The 18,464-nt window shown below is 45.6% G+C and overlaps 1 protein-coding gene across 2 annotated transcripts in view; it reads left to right on the top strand.

Annotated features, from left to right (window-relative positions):
* BCO1 (beta-carotene oxygenase 1) overlaps positions 1-10,556 on the top strand; it is a 50,310-nt gene extending 39,754 nt beyond the window's left edge. For both annotated transcript variants that reach the window (XM_082439064.1, XM_082439063.1), the window contains exons 9-11: positions 1,791-1,885; positions 3,013-3,124; positions 5,089-10,556. In XM_082439064.1, coding sequence (XP_082295190.1) covers positions 1,791-1,885; positions 3,013-3,124; positions 5,089-5,318 — 437 coding nt within the window. In that variant the 3' untranslated portion in view covers positions 5,319-10,556. The remainder of the gene's footprint in view (positions 1-1,790; positions 1,886-3,012; positions 3,125-5,088) is intronic.
* Positions 10,557-18,464: the final 7,908 nt, after the last annotated feature.

Consider the following 18,464-nt stretch of genomic DNA (forward strand, 5'->3'; position numbering starts at 1 on the left):
AGCAACCTTGGGCAGCACTGAAATGCATGACCGTAGACAAATCCTTCATAATCCCTCCACCTGTGACGCCCGTTTGGAAACATCCATTCAGTCTTTCCATCACGTAGGCATTGCTTGGCGCATGCCAGGCCCTCTTCTAGAGGCTCCCCAACTTCCCGTCCTTTCCTCCCCAGTCTCATCCTGTTCTTATCACGTTAGCTGAGCCCATGCATGTAAGGGGCTTAGCTGAGGGCCTGGCCCACATTGAGGGTCCAGCTAAAAGCAGCCGTGATTAGAACACCTCTAAGAGGCAGGGGCTGCTACGTACTGTTCATGCTTTAGAACCGAGGACAGCAGAGCTGAGAATAATTCGATAACTTGCCTGAAGTTGGGCAGCAGAGCCAGCATCTGAACCCAGGCTTCACTGACTCGAAAAACCCTTAACCTCTGCATTTACGGTTATACAAAATGCATACCATACCATCTAGAATGTTCTGAAATGGCTTCTTCCACTTAATGAATGTAGCCTGGGAATTTTCCCACATCCCAAAGATTCTTCAAGAGCATGGCTTTAATAGCCGGGCAATAGAATAGAATAGAATTCACAGGGATGAATCACATTTTACTTAACCATGGGCGTATAGCTGGTCATTTACAGAGTGGAGGAAAGGGGGGTACCAGACCAGGTTCGAGGGACCCAGGAGCATCACAGGGAGTCTCAGACCTACCCTGGGACCAACAGTGGGCATCTTTTTTCTGAGTTGAGTGTGTGGGTGGTCCCTCATCCTCATGTTCATCTTGACCTGTCTCTTGGGAGTTTCGTGATTACTCACCTGTGGGATTGGACATCTTCCCTTCTTAGTTCTCCACCCCACTTCCCTCCCCACTGAGCCCGATAACCATTTATGCCCTGGGTCCTCTTCAGGAGGCTTTTATATGGCACATGTTTCCATCTCTGCTTCTTCTTTTCTTGGACATTGTATTTTCACCAGCAGTTGGCTCCAACTATCTGCAATATTTCATAAGAGGGACTTTCATTTCAATATTCAGACTTAGAAATTTAATTTGACACAACAAGCATATATAAATGTATATGCATGGACATGGACACATTTTCAAGGCTTTTTGGATTACAAAAATAATAGGTATAATGAAAATTTCACACAATGAGAAACTTAGAATGGACAGTACAAACTATAAACCACCATGAGGAAGTTATCACCCCAGCAATGCTTCCAAACTTTTTCTCTTCATTTATAACACAGTGGAGATTATTCCATAAGCAGCCTTTTACATTTAATCTTATGATGTAGACATTTCCCCATGTTATTAAAATTCTTTGTAAATGTTACTTTTGTATAATGTTATTATATGATTTCACCAGATTTATTTAAATATTCCCCACTGATGCTCCTTCCACGGCTTCAGAAGGTTCTATTCACACCCACACATGTGCATGCACACACTTTTTTTTAAAAGAGCTTTAAAAAATTGCAGTAGCCTCTGATTTTAATCATGCAATTTTCTTTGATTTCTATCTTGGATAATTAAAGATGTTTATACCCTTAAAAACCCACGTCTATCTTACCTTGCTCTTAATGGAGCTTCTAATGGAACTGGGATAGTTATCAGAAGTTCCCTCCTCCTGCCCAATGATCACCCTTGATCCAATCCAGGGCCTGAATCAAGTTCAGGGATCCTGGCTTGGGAACCGTTTTTGTGAAAAGGATGCCCGGCCTGGATGCCACAAAAGACAGGTGGTCCCAGCTCTCGGTGAAGGGGGCTTTGTCAGCTGTGTCATTTCTCTCTAGGCTTAGAGCTGCCTCGGATCAATTACGCTCACAACGGGAAGCGATACCGCTATGTCTTTGCTGCTGAAGTCCAGTGGAGCCCCATCCCAACCAAGGTACTAGTCCCTGGGAGATGGCAGCCTATAACCACCGTGTCTGTCTGCAAAGCTGAGTGACCAGGTTCTCAGGGAGGTCAGAACCGAGGTCCCCTTTGGGTGGGAGTAAATCAGAAAGTGACGTCAGCTTGGGACAAAATACACTGGAAGCAACGATGGACCATCCAGGAGAGGGAATTGCACCCAATGCACTGTTGCTCAGGAAAGATGTGGTGGCTGGAGTTTATCCATTGATTTCTTTTTTGGATGCATGTTTATTGAGCACCAGCTATGTGCTACAATGTGGTAGGCACCGAGGAAAAGGAAGCGAACAGGGAGATCCCAGTTCCTGCCCTCAAGGAACTCACTGTCTCAAGCAGAGAGGATAGAGCTGAAACTAGGAGGATTTACTTTCTTTTTTTTTTATTAACTTATTTTTAAATTGAAGTATAGATGATTTACAATATCGTGTTAGTTTCAGGTGTACAGCATAGCGATTCATATTTTGGTTTTTAAACTGCTGTTTGTTTGAACACTTGCTGTTTCCCAGGGACCATGCTGAGTGCTGTACAGACGTCAGTTTTCCTTAGTAGCTTCATTTTTTAGTAATAAAATGGAAAATCTTTTTTTTAAATGCAAGCTGTGCAGAAATGTACAAAGCAAAAAATTAAGGTTCCCACACACACATACGCACACCCCGAGTCACTCCCCACTAATCCCACACCCTCGGGGGAAAGAGGCCTATTAGAGATTGAGAGAAGGCCAGGGACTCACGCTTTTAAAACAACAAAGGAATCATATTATACTTTAAAGGTTTGCATTGAATACTTTAGTTTATCTAATGTGTATAAAAATTGCAATATAGTGCCAAGTACCAGATAGATCCAGTGGTTTTATTTCTGAAAGAATTCAGTGTGTACTGTCAGCTCTGCAGTGGCGGGAGGACCTTTGCTTAAAGTCGGAGGAGGAAGCGAGCTGCTTTCGTTTCTGTTGTTACACTGACCAGAGGCAGATGCCATTTGGGGTCTACGTTCGCCAGTGTCAGAGTGCACTCCCCTCTCTCTGGGGCCTTGATGCCTTCCTATTCGCAGGGAATAAGCATGCTCTCCAACCGCCCATTCCCATGTTTCTCCCCGTCGGACGCGCAGATAATAAAATACGACATTCTCACGAAGTCGTCCTTGAAGTGGGGAGAGGCGCACTGCTGGCCGGCGGAGCCGGTGTTCGTGCCCACACCGGGTGCCGAGGACGAGGATCACGGTAAGGCCCCGGGAAGGGCAGCCCGCTTGCTGCTCTGTGCGTGTGATCACCCCTCAAACAGAGACGTCGTTCGGGGGCAGTGAGCGCCGGCATCACACAGCTGGGGGGTCATGCTTTGCAGCCCAGGTGTGTCTGAGTCCAAAGCTGTGGGATGAGGGAGTCCCCCAGCCCACCCCCACTTCTGACACCAGCTGCAAGTTCGGGGGTTCCCAAGACCACCCTCAGTTTCAAGAGGAGAACTCACAGAACACACCGAAAGCTGTTGTACTCATGGTTACGGTTTATCCCGGCGAAAGGGTGCAGATTGAAAGAGAAAAGGCGAGTGGGGCAGGATCCAGGAGAGTCCTGTGCATGGGGTTTCCGCTGGCCCTCTCCTGCGGTGGGCAGGACCACGCCAACTTCCCCAGCGACGTCCACGGAGCGTGGCCAACCAGGGAAGCTCTCCAAGCCCCGTGTCGGAGCCCGTGTGGGGCGTGGTCATGCGGACATGGTGACCTCCAGTCTTCGGCCCCTCTGGAGGTTGAGCTGACACCTGTGGCCCAGGCCTCCCCCTAAATCACTTTGCTAGGATGGGTTATATGCAGTGGCCCCAGGTAAACAAAGGCACTCTCGTCAGACCGTCAGTCCAAGGGCTTAGAGGTCATCTCCCAGGAGCAGAAGGTCAGACCTCCCTTCCGGGGTGATTAAATTGTTGCGGCACAAAAGCCCACTTCCTTTCCATGGAGCAGCACTACCCTTGCCCAGAGTATAGAATCTTGGTTTTAAAATCCATTGCAATGGCTGCGTCTGAATTTGTAACTCCTCTAAGCATGTAAGTTTTCCGTGGAGCACCTAGAAATGCTTGTGGCCCTCCTCTCTTGTCCAGGTTTCCACCTGACCAAATGGTCCTTTCCCTCTTTGATTCTGTCTTTGCCCCAGAAATGCCCTGCCCACCCCCTAGGGATGCTAAGGAGGGTACTAGAAGCCTGGGTGGGGCTGCCCACACCTCTGGGGAAGGGCAGGCTGCCCCGCTAAGCCTGCCAGCTGCTTCCCTCAGGTGAGAAGGGAGTGGTTTTCTACCTGGGTGGTGTCTTCCTATCGACCTGCACTGCACGGGCATGCCAGGTAAGGGACCCTGTGTCACTGTCACCTCCAAGGTGGGGGATGGTTGGTGCCACCTCCTGCTGAGGCTGGCCTCCCCCTGGGCTGGGCAAGTGCGTCCTGCACAATCTCTCGTGGGCAGGGAGCAACCTGGTCTTCATTCCACCAAAGGAGAGGCTCAGAGAGTGAGGTACCTTACCCACGGTCGGTCACACGCCCAGTGCATACAGAGGAGGGTTGAATTCAAGCCGATCTGACCTCAGCTGCCCTCAGCCACTCTGGAACCCGGGAGGCCTTGGGAAGAATCACACGTATTTGCTGGAAGTTTACGTGCACTATTTCATTTAGCCCTCTGTCCCTTGAGAGTGGGTATTTAGAATATTCCCATTTTACAGAGGGGAAAGCTGCACATGCATGAGATGAGTTGGACTCATTCAAATGCCATTTGAGTGCAACTGGTCCTGGTTTAGCCGGGTGACGGATATTAGCCTAAGTGCAGCGTCAAAGCTGATTCTCTATAACTGGAGTTTCTAAATAGTAGGAAAATAGCCATTCTTCAGTGCATGTAATGATGTACAAAGTGCTTTCATAACTGACCGTGCAAGATCCTCTCAGCAGCCCTCTGAGGGTGGGGAGGATTATCCCTACTCTATAGATGAAGAGACTGAGGCTCAGAAAGGTGAGGGGACTGGTTCAGCCAAGCCTTCCATTTGCCCTGGCCTTTCCCTTCTGCTCCCACAGAATATCAAATTCGCTTCCCTTCTGTTTTGATTAGATACTTAACATTCAAAGGACAGGGAGATGCAGCTGAGAAACTTATCCCCCCAGCTGGACCAGGTTCAAGGCTGCACTTTTACAAAGTGTCTCTTTTTGTTTCCCCAAAGGGATTATCTTATCAGCCATTGTCTCTACCGATCCCCAGAAGCTGCCTTTTCTGCTGGTTCTGGATGCCAAAACTTTTACAGAATTGGCTCGTGCCTCCGTTGATGTAGAGATGCACCTGGATCTCCACGGGCTGTTCATCCCAGGTGCCGACTGGGATGCAGGGAAGCAGGCCCATTCCCGGGAGGAGCGGGACAGGGCTGCTGAGCGCCGTGTGGCCCCAAGGACCTGACTGGGTAGGGGCCTGGGCCCTGGAGAACGGCTCTACCAGACTCAAGGGCGGTCCCTCCCTGGGTGGGGGGCAGGGGGGCCCTTCATTTTATTTTGCACTTATTCTTTCCATGGTTGCTTTGAGACAAAGTTACAGAAATAGAGCTTTTATCAGTTTCTTTTCTTTCATTTTATTTTGGCCGTAAGAACCTTGTTTGAAAGTTGATCAAATATTTATTGATTAGCTCTAGCACTTCTAAAAGCCCCTTTCCTTTAGTATAAAGACCGTGACCATGAATCAGCAATTGTATTAAGGCACATAATCATTGCTCCTGGAATGGGCAGCCACTGACCCATTGGAGAAGAGGCACAGAAATATTTATCGTTGCTCCTCCCTCCCCACCTTTCTTTCCCTTCCCTCCCTCCCTTCTTTCCCGTGGACTGATTGTGAGTTCTAGCTTTCTCAACCCTGCGCTGTTAGTAGACTACGTGACCCAGAAGGCGTGTACTTTGTGGTCATTCCATGCAAGGCGTGGCGTAATACAAAATAATAAAACTTTAAAGGCTTTTCAGACCTTATTTTAATCTTACATGGCTTCTTTCCTCTGAAGATCTTCTAAGGCAGTAAAACAGAGGGGCAGAGCTAGACGGTTCATAGTCCGCCAGGTGCCTCGTTGTACACCCAGTGGGACAGCAGACTGGTGTGGGCGTCCCCCACTGCAGGAGCGTATGGAGGGGCTGGAGTCCAGGATTGAGTCCTGTCTTGCCTGATGCTGAGAACCAGGGTGGCGAGGCGTGCCAGAGCCACACAGGAAAGGGGGTCCCGTCAGCAGAATTCCTTGGAGATTCATCCAAGTTGTTGTTGTTTTGCTTTCCTTTTATTTATTTATTTGGCTGCGTAGGGTCTTAGTTGCGGCTCCCGGGCTTCTCTCTAGTTGTGGCGCATAGGCTCCAGAGCACGTGATCTTAGTTGCCCCGCGGCATGTGGGGTCTTAGTTCCCTGACCAGGGATCGAACCCCCATCCCCTGCATTGGAAGGCGGATTCGTAACCACTGGACCACCAGGGAAGTGCCGTCCAAGTTGTTGTTTGTTTTCATCCAAGTTGTTCTGTGTTGGGTAAGTTTTATTCACTACTCTATCCTCTAGAACACTGCCTGGTAGATGCAGGCTCTACCAACAAATTAACTATTTGTTGAACGAATGAATTCCGCCAACAAAGAAATCCAACTCCATAATGTACCAAAAAGGGACGGATATTTTAAAAAAGAAAAAAAGAAAAGGATATTTTACTGAAGATCTCCTGGGAAGACAAGGAAGACAGTTCACATGGAACACCAACCCCAAATTCCCCACAAGGGTTCCTCTCCCAGCTGTCCCTGATCTCTCCTCTCTTTCTTCCTCTGTTGTTTCCTCAAAAACTCTTCTACCATCCCAGCATTTCCATTTCATGCTCAGCTCATAGATCCCATTAAACAAAAACCCAAACTCCGTGGATGGCAGAATGAAGACCATCTACTCTTCTCCTCTGGAGACCTCAGTGCTTCCAGCCTTGATAAGATGGATTGGGAGGAAGTGTCAACCATGGTGGCCTAAGAAACATGTGATGGAGGCCTGCATTTGGGTGGCAGGAACGGAAAAGAGTTGACAAATGGGACAGTCACTCACCTATTCGTTATTCTACTTTAAACGTTTGAGAAGAGGGTGGTATTTAAAAAATGCTTCCCCACCGCTATTCTACTGAATTCCCATTGCCAAACAGTACCCAGACCTAGTCATGGAAAAGGACGCAGTTCTGCGGGGAAGAAAAGTATGTCCGTGGTTTGTTTTCCTTGTTTAGGAAGACAGGTAAAATATCAGACCAATGAGGAAGCCTGGCACACCACCTCTTGTCTTCTTGGTTTCAGACACACCAAAGGTCAATGCCGGGACGTCCAATTTACCTTGATCCTGAATTCCGTCATATTTCAGACACAGGCCAGTGTAATTAGCTCAAAAGGCCACAGGAGCCAAGACGCATGCGCCTTTCTTGAAGCCGAGACCGTCCATCTTATCCTCAGAGCCTTCCTTGTTATGCTTCATGTGGGTGTAGTGCGTGACCAGGAAGTTTGGCAGGAAAAATCACCCTGGATTTGTTTATTCCTTTGATAAAGTCACAGCTTTTCACAAGCGCTCTAAGATGTGTCAGGTATGTGTTAAGCCCTCAGATGTTTGACCCACTAATTTTTCCTTCAAGGGTTTCTCTAATTTGATTCCATCTCAGGAATAAGCTGGATGTATATGTGGACAAATCAACTCAGAAAAAATCTAAGTGCATTCGAGCTCCATCCACGTTACTGGTTTGTACTCGTTTCCTCCCAAAGCTACCGAGCACCGGCCTGACTCTATCGAGAAGGTTGCTGGTCCAGGTTAAGTGAAAACACCTTTGATCACTTCTTCAGCTGTTTAAAGCAGTTTGGGTGGTTTTTAAATGGCCAGGAGAAGTCTTTCCCATGGTGAATCAGGACATGCAGACAGAAAAGTCATCACCGCCTTCCTCATCATCCAACGACAGTGAGACCAATGGCCTCTGCTCTTCAGCTTCCTTCCAGGAGTCTGGACTCAGCGACCAGGTGCAGACACAGGGCCACTGCCCTGGCTGCCGGGCTGCAGCAGGAAGCGGTCTCTCGAGGTCAGGCACCAGCAGAGAGGCTGGGGTTTTCTTGGACAAGGTGAGCAGGGAGAGATGTGGGAGCCCTGTGTTGGGACAGGTGGGGATGAGCCAGCCTTCCTTCCTCCTGGCGACCAGGAAAGGCCTCCTGGAGGGGCGCACCTTCAGGAGCTGCCTGAGTGGCCGGAGGGAGCACCTGCCAAGATTCTGAGGGTGCAGCTCGGGATGGGGATCTGAAGGCGGATGTGGGTTGACTGAACAAAGCAGGTGTTGAGTGAATTTCCCATGAAAGGGTAGTGGAAAGAGTGAGACAATTAGGGGGGCTTGTTTTCTCTGATTATAAAAGTCATATATCTTCATTGTAGAACACCTCGTTATGTTAAAAAAAGAAACGAGAAAGGCACCCAGAGTCCCACTACCAAAAGAAAACCCCTGAAATCATTCTGGTGTGGTTTTTCCCGAATTTAAAAATTTTTTCTATGCACAGTTTACATATTGGTGATAGGTTTGTAACCCACCAGTTTATAACCTGCTTTTTTCACTTACTATACGATACAATGATTTTCCCAGATCATGAAATTCTTCTAATGGGTGCATATTATTCCATCTTTGGGACATGGCATGATGTCCACCAGCCTGCTGGTGGACATTTAGGTTTTTGACTATTATAAACAATGCCAGATTGTATTATATACAATGTGCGTCTAGTTTTAGGGTCCACGCTGCATCCCTCTCTGTATTCAGGTGCTTGTTATTGTCATTTTCTTTAGCTAGATTCCCAACTTTGGATTTCTGAGCCAAAGAGTGGAAAAGCAAGGTTCGGGTGTTCTTTGAAAGGCCAAAGGTTTTGGTTTGATTCATAGGAAACTGAGAAGCCATTCTAGAATCTGAGAGGCTCAAATGGTCAATGTGGCTATAGGGCTGAGAAATCCACATTTCTCAGGCAATAGGGGGAAAAAGTAGGTACATGGGAATACAGCTTTAATCCAAATTCTCCCTTCTTCCTTTCCTCTATTCTTTCTTATCCTCTGTATCTTTCCACTCCATTCAGATACTTGTTCTTTTCAAGCATATATTCACTCACTCACTCATTCATTCATTCATTCAGTGATGACCAAGATTATGTTGGCATCTAAGGCTCAGCAGAACGAGTACCTCCACTGTCCTCAGGGAGCATATAGCATAGTGAAGGACACAGCGCCAAGGAACAAACCAACACAATTCAATGGAATCGCAGTAAAAAGGGAACCCCCGGGGACACCCCATACTGTCTCAGGAGCCAGGGATGGCTGATATGTGAAGGATGGTAGCAGGTAACCAGGTGAAATGGGCAATGCAGATAAAGAAAGGGGCATGGAATCAGGAGAGAGCTTGGTAAACTAAAGATAGAAGTTTACCAAGAACTTCTGTGGGCGTAGAATTGTGGCGTAGAAGATGGCAGAAAAGACAAGTTTCAGCCAGAACCCCAGTTTATCTGTACTCAGGTAAGAAGTGGAATTGGCATTAACTAAAGAGAAGTCTCCAATAGTTTCTTCAAGGACAATCAAGGACCGATAGTAATTTTTTTTTTTGGCCACGTCACGTGGCTTGTGGGATCTTAGTTCCCCAACCAGGGATCGAACCCAGGCCCTCAGCAATGAGAGCATGGAGTCCTAACCACTGGACCGCCAGGGAATTCCCAGTAATTTTTTTTAATCATAGCTTTTTTGAGATCTAATTCATATACCATAAAATTCACTCTTTTAGAGTATTCAATTCGGTGGTTTTTAGTATATTCACTATTGTGTAACTATCATCACTGTCTATTTTTAGAACATTTTCATCATCCCAAAAAGAAACCCTGTACCCATGAGCAGTCCCCCGTCATTCTGCATCCCCTCCCCCCAGTTCTAGGCAAACATAAATCTACTTTCTATCTGTATGAATTTACCTAGTCTGGACATTTCATATAAATTGAATCATGCAATATGTGGGTTTTTTTGTGATTGGGTTCTTTCACTTAGCATAATATTTTCAAGGTTCATCTATGTTGTTGTATGAATCAGTACTTCATTCCTTTTGTGGCTAAATAATATTCCATTGTATGAACATACCATATTTTGTTTATCCACTCATCAGTTGAGAGACATCTGGGTTGTTTCCTCTTTTGAGCTGTCATGAGTAACACGCATGTTCAAGTCTTTAATGTGGACGTATGTCTTAATTTCTCTTGAATATATTCCCAGGAGTGAAATTGCTGGGTCATGGTATAAATAGGTTTAACATTTTGAGGAGCTGCCAAACTGTTTTTCAAAGTGGCTGCACCATTTTACAGCTTCACCAGCAGCGTTTAAGAGTTTCAGTATATCTACATCCTCCCTAATTTTTTATTGTCTGCTGTTTTTATTTCAGTCACCCTAGATAAAATGAAGTGGTGTCTCATTGTAGTTTTCATTGGCATTTTCCTAATAACTAATGATGCTGAACATCTTTCCATGTGCTTATTGGCCATTTGTATATCTTCTTTGGGGAAGTATCTACTCATATATGCTGTGCAATATTTTCTCCCATTCTGTGGGTAGTCTTTTCACTTTCTTGATGGTGCTTTTGAAATACAAAAGTTTTAAAATTTTGATGAAGTCCAATTTAATCTAATTTTTCTTTTATCTCTTCTGCTTTTGGTGTCATATCTAAGAAATCATAACTTAATCTATGGTCCCAAAGATGTACTCCTATGAATGTTATAGTTTTAGCTCTTACATTTAGGTCCATGATCCATTTTGAGTTAATTTTTGCATACAGTGTGAGGTAGGGGTCCTACTTCATTTTTTTGCATATGGATATCCAATTGTCCCAACATGAAAGTCTCCATTTAGGGTTGATAAATCTTCCTTCCACACAGGAAAAAAAATGTATCTCCTTTTCCTCCACCATTCCTTAGAAGATGGTTCCTTCAACCAGTGAAAAGAAACTATAGGGCAGCTCTCTGCTGGTTCCAGCAAGGCCTTAGTTCAGAGACAAGGAAACCAAGATGGAGCCTCAGTCAGTGGAGATTTAGTATCTTCCTCCATCTTCATCGCTGGGTCCTGGCGAAGTTCCAGGTAAGTCCACTGTTTGCATGTTCAATTCAGAGTCACATCCCCTGGTAAGATTTTCCAGTTTTTTCTTTCCTTAAGTACATCTACTGTGTTCCAGGAGGGCCAAGGGTGACTGGTGTTCCTAGAGATGCTAATCCATTCCAGGAGGTTGGGACCTGTGAAAGGCATAGGTTCCCTGATTTTGTCTTCAGTCTGCCCTTTGGGTTGGGCAGGCAAGAGGTCTTAGCCTAGTTCAGGTTTCCTTAAATTATCATCAGAATCAATGTGGAAGGAACAGTGATGTCTATATTGTTTGTACATCTTCTGTGGTTAAGGGCAGGAACGGAGCTTATTATAATAGTAACAGCAGTATAACATCAGCTGACGTGTGTTGACACCTCACTGTAATTGCTGGTTCTCACGTAATCCTCGCAACAGCCCTGAGGTCAGGCCTGGTACCATTCTCATATTATGGATGAGAAAACTGAGTCTCAGAACAGTTAAGTAACTTTCCCGAGATCACACAGGTGGTTCCTGAGACCCCAAGTCTAACTTCTAAACTTTGGGTTTATTTATTTATTTATTTATGGCTGTGTTGGGTCTTCGTTTCTGTGTGAGGGCTTTCTCCAGTTGCGGCAAGCGGGGGCCACTCCTCATCGAGGTGCGCGGGCCTCTCACTGTCGCGGCCTCTCTTGTTGCGGAGCACAGGCTCCAGACACGCAGGCTCCGTAATCGTGGCTCACGGGCCTAGTTGCTCCGTGGCATGTGGGACCCTCCCAGACCAGGGCTCGAACCCGTGTCCCCTGCACTGGCAGGCAGATTCTCAACCACTGCGCCACCAGGGAAGCCCCCCAAGTCTAACTTCTTAACCACTACTTTTATTGTCTTAATCTTATTCACTTCTTCACCCTCAGGGCTTCGTTTAGTGCCTGGGACAAAGTGGGTTCTTAATTAAAGGACAGCACAAGAGGTGAGAACAGGGACTCCAGCCTCACTGCCTGGGTTTTGATCCTCTCGAAACCTGATGATGCCTCAGTTTCATCTTCCATAAAATAGAGATAGTACATGTCCCTCATTCGGAGAGTCATGAAATTTAAATGAAGATTGCCTGACACATAGCAGTTTTCAATAAATTTTAGCTATTTTATTTATGAGCCTTAAAAGCAGTTAAGAGGTTGAATCTTGGCTCCCAACCCTCACTAGTCTTAAGACCTTTGATAAGTTATTTAAACTCTCTCTGCCTCTGGCTCCTGACCTGTGAGATGGGGATAACATTAGAACCCGCCTCACAGGGCTACAGTGAGGATTAAATAATATTCTTTTAGCCCTTAGAAGAAGTGTCTGCCTCTTAGTTGCCTCTAACCATCTGAGTTAGCGAAAATTATGGGGGCAGTTCATGCAGAGGATGCTACTTGTAAACCCTCAAGCGAAGGCTGGTCCTCCTCTCTTTCGGAGGGGCCTTACTCCTGGTGTGGTGAGAGAGGACGGGGACGGTGTCCCAGGCACCCAGAGTGACCAGTGGCATCAGAGATGACATAAGCAGATCACTGGCACACCCAAAATAGCCATAGTCTAATCGGGCATGACCAGAAGACCCTCCAATGGTCAGAGAACAGGGTCTCCGAGTTACACAGTCTCAGTTCAAATAGCAGCCATCTCCTAGGATGGATGTGATCATTAAAAGGATGCTATGTATCAAAGGCACAGGCCAGTGCCAGGCACAGAATGAGGGGTCAAGGGTGGGACAGCCACATGGTAGGGATTTTCATCAGTTTTGTTTCTCACTATATCCCTGTCTAAAATAGCGCTGTACTGGGTTCCTATGGCTGCTGTAACAAATTACCACAAACTGGTGGCATAAAACAACACAGATTTATTCTTACAGTTCTGGGGTCAGAAGTCTAAAATGAGTCTTATGAGAATAAGATCAAGGCGTCAGAAGGGCAGCTTCCTTCTGGAGTCTCCAGGCAAGAGTCTGTTTCCTTGCCTTTTCCTGCTCCCTCATTCCTTTGCTCATGGTCCCGCCTCACTTCACCTTTTCTTCCCTGCTTTCATCGTCACATCACTTTTTTTTTTTTGAATTTTAGAATCTTATTTATTTTTTTATACAGCAGGTTATTAGTTACCCATTTTATACATATTAGTGTATATATATCAATCCCAATCTCCCAGTTCATCACACACACACCCCTCCCCGCCACTTTCCCCCCAAACGTATCCATACGTTTGTTACATCACTTTTTTTCCTTCTATGAAGTCAAATCTCCCTCTTGCATAAGGACCCTCATGATTACATTTAGGGCCCACTGGATGATCCAGGATAATCTCCCTATTTTAAAATCCTTAACTTTGTGACATCTGCAAAGTCCATTTTGCCTTATAGGTGACATACACAGGTTCCAGGGATTAGGACCTGGATATCTTTGGGGACCATTATTCAGCCGACCACAAGCACCTAGCTCTTAATGCACTCAATAAATATTTGTTGAGTGAATACAGGAATGTTAGCCATTTAGTATTGTCGCTGGTATCATCTTGGCTTCAAGATGTGTGGTCAAGATGAGTATGTGGTCTCCTCACCTTCAAGTCTTGCTCAAATGTTATTTCAGTGCAGATTTCCTGACCCTAGTTGAACACTGCAACTTGCTTCCTCCGTTGAACACACGCTCCTGATCCCTTCATCCAGCTTAATTCCTTTTCCCCCCGTAGCACTTGTTGCCTTCTAGCATACTATAAAATTGACTTATTTATTACGTTTATTGGTATTTGTCCGTCTCCCTCACTAGAATGTAAGCTCAAAGATTACATTAAGGGTGAGGATTTTTCTGTTTTAGTCTCAGATGTATCCTGGGGGTCTAGAACAGTGCCTGGCACGTAGTAAGTGTTCGATACATGAGTGCTGAATGAACACATGAACTGAACGCCTCACCAAATTTCCCTTGGCTGCCAATCCGGTTCTTTATCTTTTGTGCTCAGTCTTGGCTTTCATGACAATGAAGGCATTGCCTGTGGTGAAGCCAATCGACTAGGTAACCTCTGTATTAATCCTGTTCACAGGTCTCCCCCTTCTGTTAACACACTGGCAATTTTGATTTCTAAAACACAGATAACCTCAATTCTCATCTCCACCAAGACTTGCGAAAGTCTGGGAGGGAAATGGATGGTTTGACTTTGGACATTTATCGAAGGATAGACTTCTTAGAATTCGGATGACTGCAGAGTTGGGAGGGTGAGTTGTCCCTGGCTGAAGTTGCGGGGCTTTGTTATGTTGGGTTATACTGTTTCTACTGGTCTGCTGGAGGAAATGAGCTTGTGGTTTCTGCAGTTGGTCAGGCTCGGGATGGTCTCTGTAGAGGGGGCTTGAGCACCTGAGGGGGCATGGTGGAGGGGCTTCAGGGCACCCGGGGCTTCCTGAAACTGTATGTGAGTTTTTGTGTGTCTGTATGTTCTTAAGGAGAGTAGAGTCCATCGCTTGTATCAGCTTCTCAACAGGGAAAGTGAAGGACTTTTGCACTACCCCAGCCGTGAGGATTCTGTGACTCTGTGTCTCACAACATGTAGGTCAAATTAACAGGCCGTACACAGCTCAGAAAGGAAAGGCAGCAGTTTGAAAGGCCGGCCCCCTTCTCCCCATCCTCTATCCCCTAACAAGTCCCCAAGCTGTTGTGTTAAAGATGCTGAACCAGGCACTGGCTCAAATCTCAAGATGACCGATCTCAGTCTTTGCAAGACTCTTTATTTATTTTTGGCTGCATTGGGTCTTCGTTGCTGCGCGCAGGCTTTCTCTAGTTGCAGCGAGCAGGGGCTACTCTTCGTTGCAGTGCGTGGGCTTCTCATTGCGGTGGCTTCTCTTGTTGGGGAGCACAGGCTCTAGGCACGTGGGCTTCAGTAGTTGTGGCACGAGGGCTCAGTAGTTGTGGCGCATGTGTTCTAGAGCGCAGGCTCAGTAGTTGTGGCTCACGGGCTTAGTTGCTCTGTGGCAGGTGGGATCTTCCCAGACCAGGGATCGAACCCGTGTGCCCTGCATTGGCAGGCAGATTCTTAACCACTGCGCCACCAGGGAAGTCCCTCTGGGCATTTCTTGAGGCTTCAGTTTTTCTCATAGGTAGAATTGGGATGGCTCTACTTTCTTTGATTTTTGTGTGATTACGAAAATGCTTCAAGTGTATAAAATGCTATAGAATTGCAAAGTGTTCATGTCAAAGGGAATGTGCCTTTTTTGCTGTGGCAAGACTGGCCTGTTCCCTGCTCCATCCATCCATCCATCCATCCCACACTTGTTTTCTCACAACAGGCATAAAAGCTACTGTGTATGTGACAAAAGCTTTACATGAAACACTAACCCTCATAAAAATCATGAATAATCTGAGGTTCAGAGAGCTCAGACCATTTGCTCAAAATCACACAGCTAGAAAGTGATGGAGCAGAGCCTGAATGAAAACCCGGTTTTGTCTGATGCCAGTAGCAGCGTTCAACATCACGCCCACCAAAACATTCCTAGAGGCAGAGGAGAGGGGAGCTAAAGAAAGGCGGGGGCACAGGTCTACCAAATACAGCACCTTGAAATCTGCGTTTTACCTTAAAGTGCATATACATGTTAGAGTGTACTCCACAGTATGTCCATGCTTATTTTAATAGCAAAGAACTTCCCAGCAATCTTTAGGTACAAGTGATGCTTTGGGTGTGTGTTGGTGGGGGAAGGGGGGTACCCCAGTGTAGCTCTCTGCTATAATCCCCATTACAAACACTGTTTTCCATATCAGATGCTTTTTGTTTATGTTTGACTCTTATCTCCCGGGTTGGCCTAGAAGCTCCTGGAGGGTAAGATCTGAATGTGATTCCTCCTTTCTCCTTCCCAAGGCTTAGCCCAGTCCCCAGCGTGAAATAAGCAGGCAGTAATGGATTTGGCAAATACTTATTGAATTCCTGCCTAACCGAGTCAGGTGCCATGGGAGATAAAGACGGATATGAGGTGATTCCTGCTCTCAAGATATTTACAATTGAGCTGGAGAGGCCAAGCTTCCAGAATCTGCCTGAAAAGGATCTTCCCAAGACTCTTCGTACAGCATTTTAAAAGCTTGGGACTGTAATATAGCAATAGGCGAGATGGTAGGTAACTAAGACGGCAAACAACGTTTCATTAAATAGGACAAATTTTGTGAAAAGCGACAACCTGTTCCTCTGGAAAAGTAGCATTGTGTCAATTAAAGAGCACACCTTCAACTTACTGATGTTGAAACCACTGTTTCCTGAGAGGGAAAAGTTGAAAACAGGCACCTGCTCTAGGTGCTGTCTGTTTTGCCAGAAGGATCTCAGTCTCTAATTGCTTGGCCTTTGAGGGTCAGCTTCAGAACTTTAGCAGCACAGATAAACCCATGTTCTTTTCTGACAAGCTTGGGTATGTTGGGGTTTATTAGACTCAATTCTACTCATCAGATATTTACCAAGCTCACTGTGTAGGTGCTGGGGACACATGGAGAGGCAAGGATGTCCAATGGATGGCTCAAAAACTTTGCAGTGAATCAGGGAGTCAAAATCCTGGCTCCTCTATGAATCAGCTGAGGGATGTGGGCTGGAGCCTCAGTTTTGTAACCCCATGGCATGGAGATCCTAATACTTACCTTGCAGGTTGTTGTAAACATCTGTTGGGGTAATGGACGTAAAGCTCCCTGCACAGCAAACTGCACTAAGAACTCCATAAACTCCAAAAGTTAAGGTAATGACTTCTGATTTCAAGAAATACCCAGTCTAGTGAAAAGACCAATATGTTAACAGATAAATGTCATTAGTGTGATGGGTATGACTATTTTTGACTTTTTTTTTAAATCAAATATTTACAGAGCACTTACTATGTGCGAGACACTGTGCTAAACAGTTGTACCTGGATCATCTCATTTATTTGCACAAAACCATATATAGCAGGAACCACAATTTTTCCCAGTAAGGAATCTGAGGTTTAGGCCATTTAAACCTCAGGGCCACAGAGCTGGAAAGTGACAGAAGGAGGGTTTGAACCCAGCAATCTGATTCCAGAGACAGATTTCAAGGCACAAAGAGACAGAAAGAAGCCAGGAGAGGCTTCACAGAGGAGGTGCTAGAGCGGCGAGCAGTTTTTCAGGCACCAAAGTCATGGGAGAAGGAGTCCAGGCAGGAGGGAAGAGGTGGCAGGATGAAGAGCTGGGTCTGTGCAGAGGGTCTGGGATGGAGGGAGGTGTGGGTCTAGAAGGTGAGGGTGGGGAGGGAGGAGCGGGCCAGATGGTGGGACACCTCATGAGTCAGGCACAGGAACTTAGGGGACCAGTGAAGGATGAGAAAGACAGGATCATGGCATGTAGGGAATGTAATCTATGCCGATGTTCTAAGGGGAAAGTATTCGGTTGGCCAAAAAGTTCATTCGGGTTTTCCGTAAGATCTTCCAGAAGCCACAGGTTGGGAGAAGAAATTTGTGTTCCATATACATAATAAAAGAACTCCTAAAAGAATCGATTTGAAAACCCAATTTCTAAAAATGAAACAAAGGTTAAACAAGCACTTAAAAAAAGATACAAGTGATCAAAAAGCATATAAAAAGGTGCTCAACATTGTTATTCGTTAGGGAAATACAAATTAAAACAACAAGATACCACTACACACCCACCAGAATGGGTATAATTAAAACAAAGACACCACCAATTATTGAGGGATGTGGAGCAACTGGAACTCTCATAGACGACTGGTGGGAGTGTAGTTTGGTACAACCACTTTGGAAAACTGGCAGTATCTGCTGAAGCTGAACGTATGCCTTTTCTATGACCCGGCAACTGAACTCGGGCACATCCACAAGGGAAAAAAGCGCATGTGTCCACCCAAACAAAGACTTGTTTGAGAATGTTCATAACAGCTTTATTGTAATAGCCCCAAACTGGAAACAGTCCAAGTATCTGCCAACAGGGAAACAGATACATAAATGGTGGTATATTCACGCAGTGGTAGAGTCACAGTAATAAAGAACCAACTATTGCTACAAGTAACAAATGGAAGAATTTCAAAGATCATGCAGTGATAGAGTCACAGTAATAAAGAACCAACTATTGCTACAAATAACAAATGGAAGAATTTCAAAGTAACAAATGGAAGAATTTCAAAGACACTGTATGGAGTGAAATATGCCAAATGCAAAGGTTCAAGAACAGGAAAAACCAATCAATAGTGATAGAAGTCAGAAGAGTGGTTTCCTGTGGGAGGTACTAACTGGAAACACTGAGGGAACCTTCTGGGTTACTGGGAATGTTCTTTATCTTGATCCGGCTGGTGAGTTCACAGGTGTATCCACATGGAACAATTCATTGAGCGGTACACTTTATGTTATACCTCAATCAAGATGTTTTTCCAAGATAGTATATTAAAGTGTTAATTAGTTTCAAACCTTGCTAGGCAAAGATGTCTAACATATTTCTGAAAATATAAGAATGAATTTAAATGTTA

This window comes from Balaenoptera physalus (genome assembly GCF_965194825.1).
Source record: "Balaenoptera physalus genome assembly, chromosome: 19".
Lineage (NCBI taxonomy): Eukaryota > Metazoa > Chordata > Mammalia > Artiodactyla > Balaenopteridae > Balaenoptera > Balaenoptera physalus.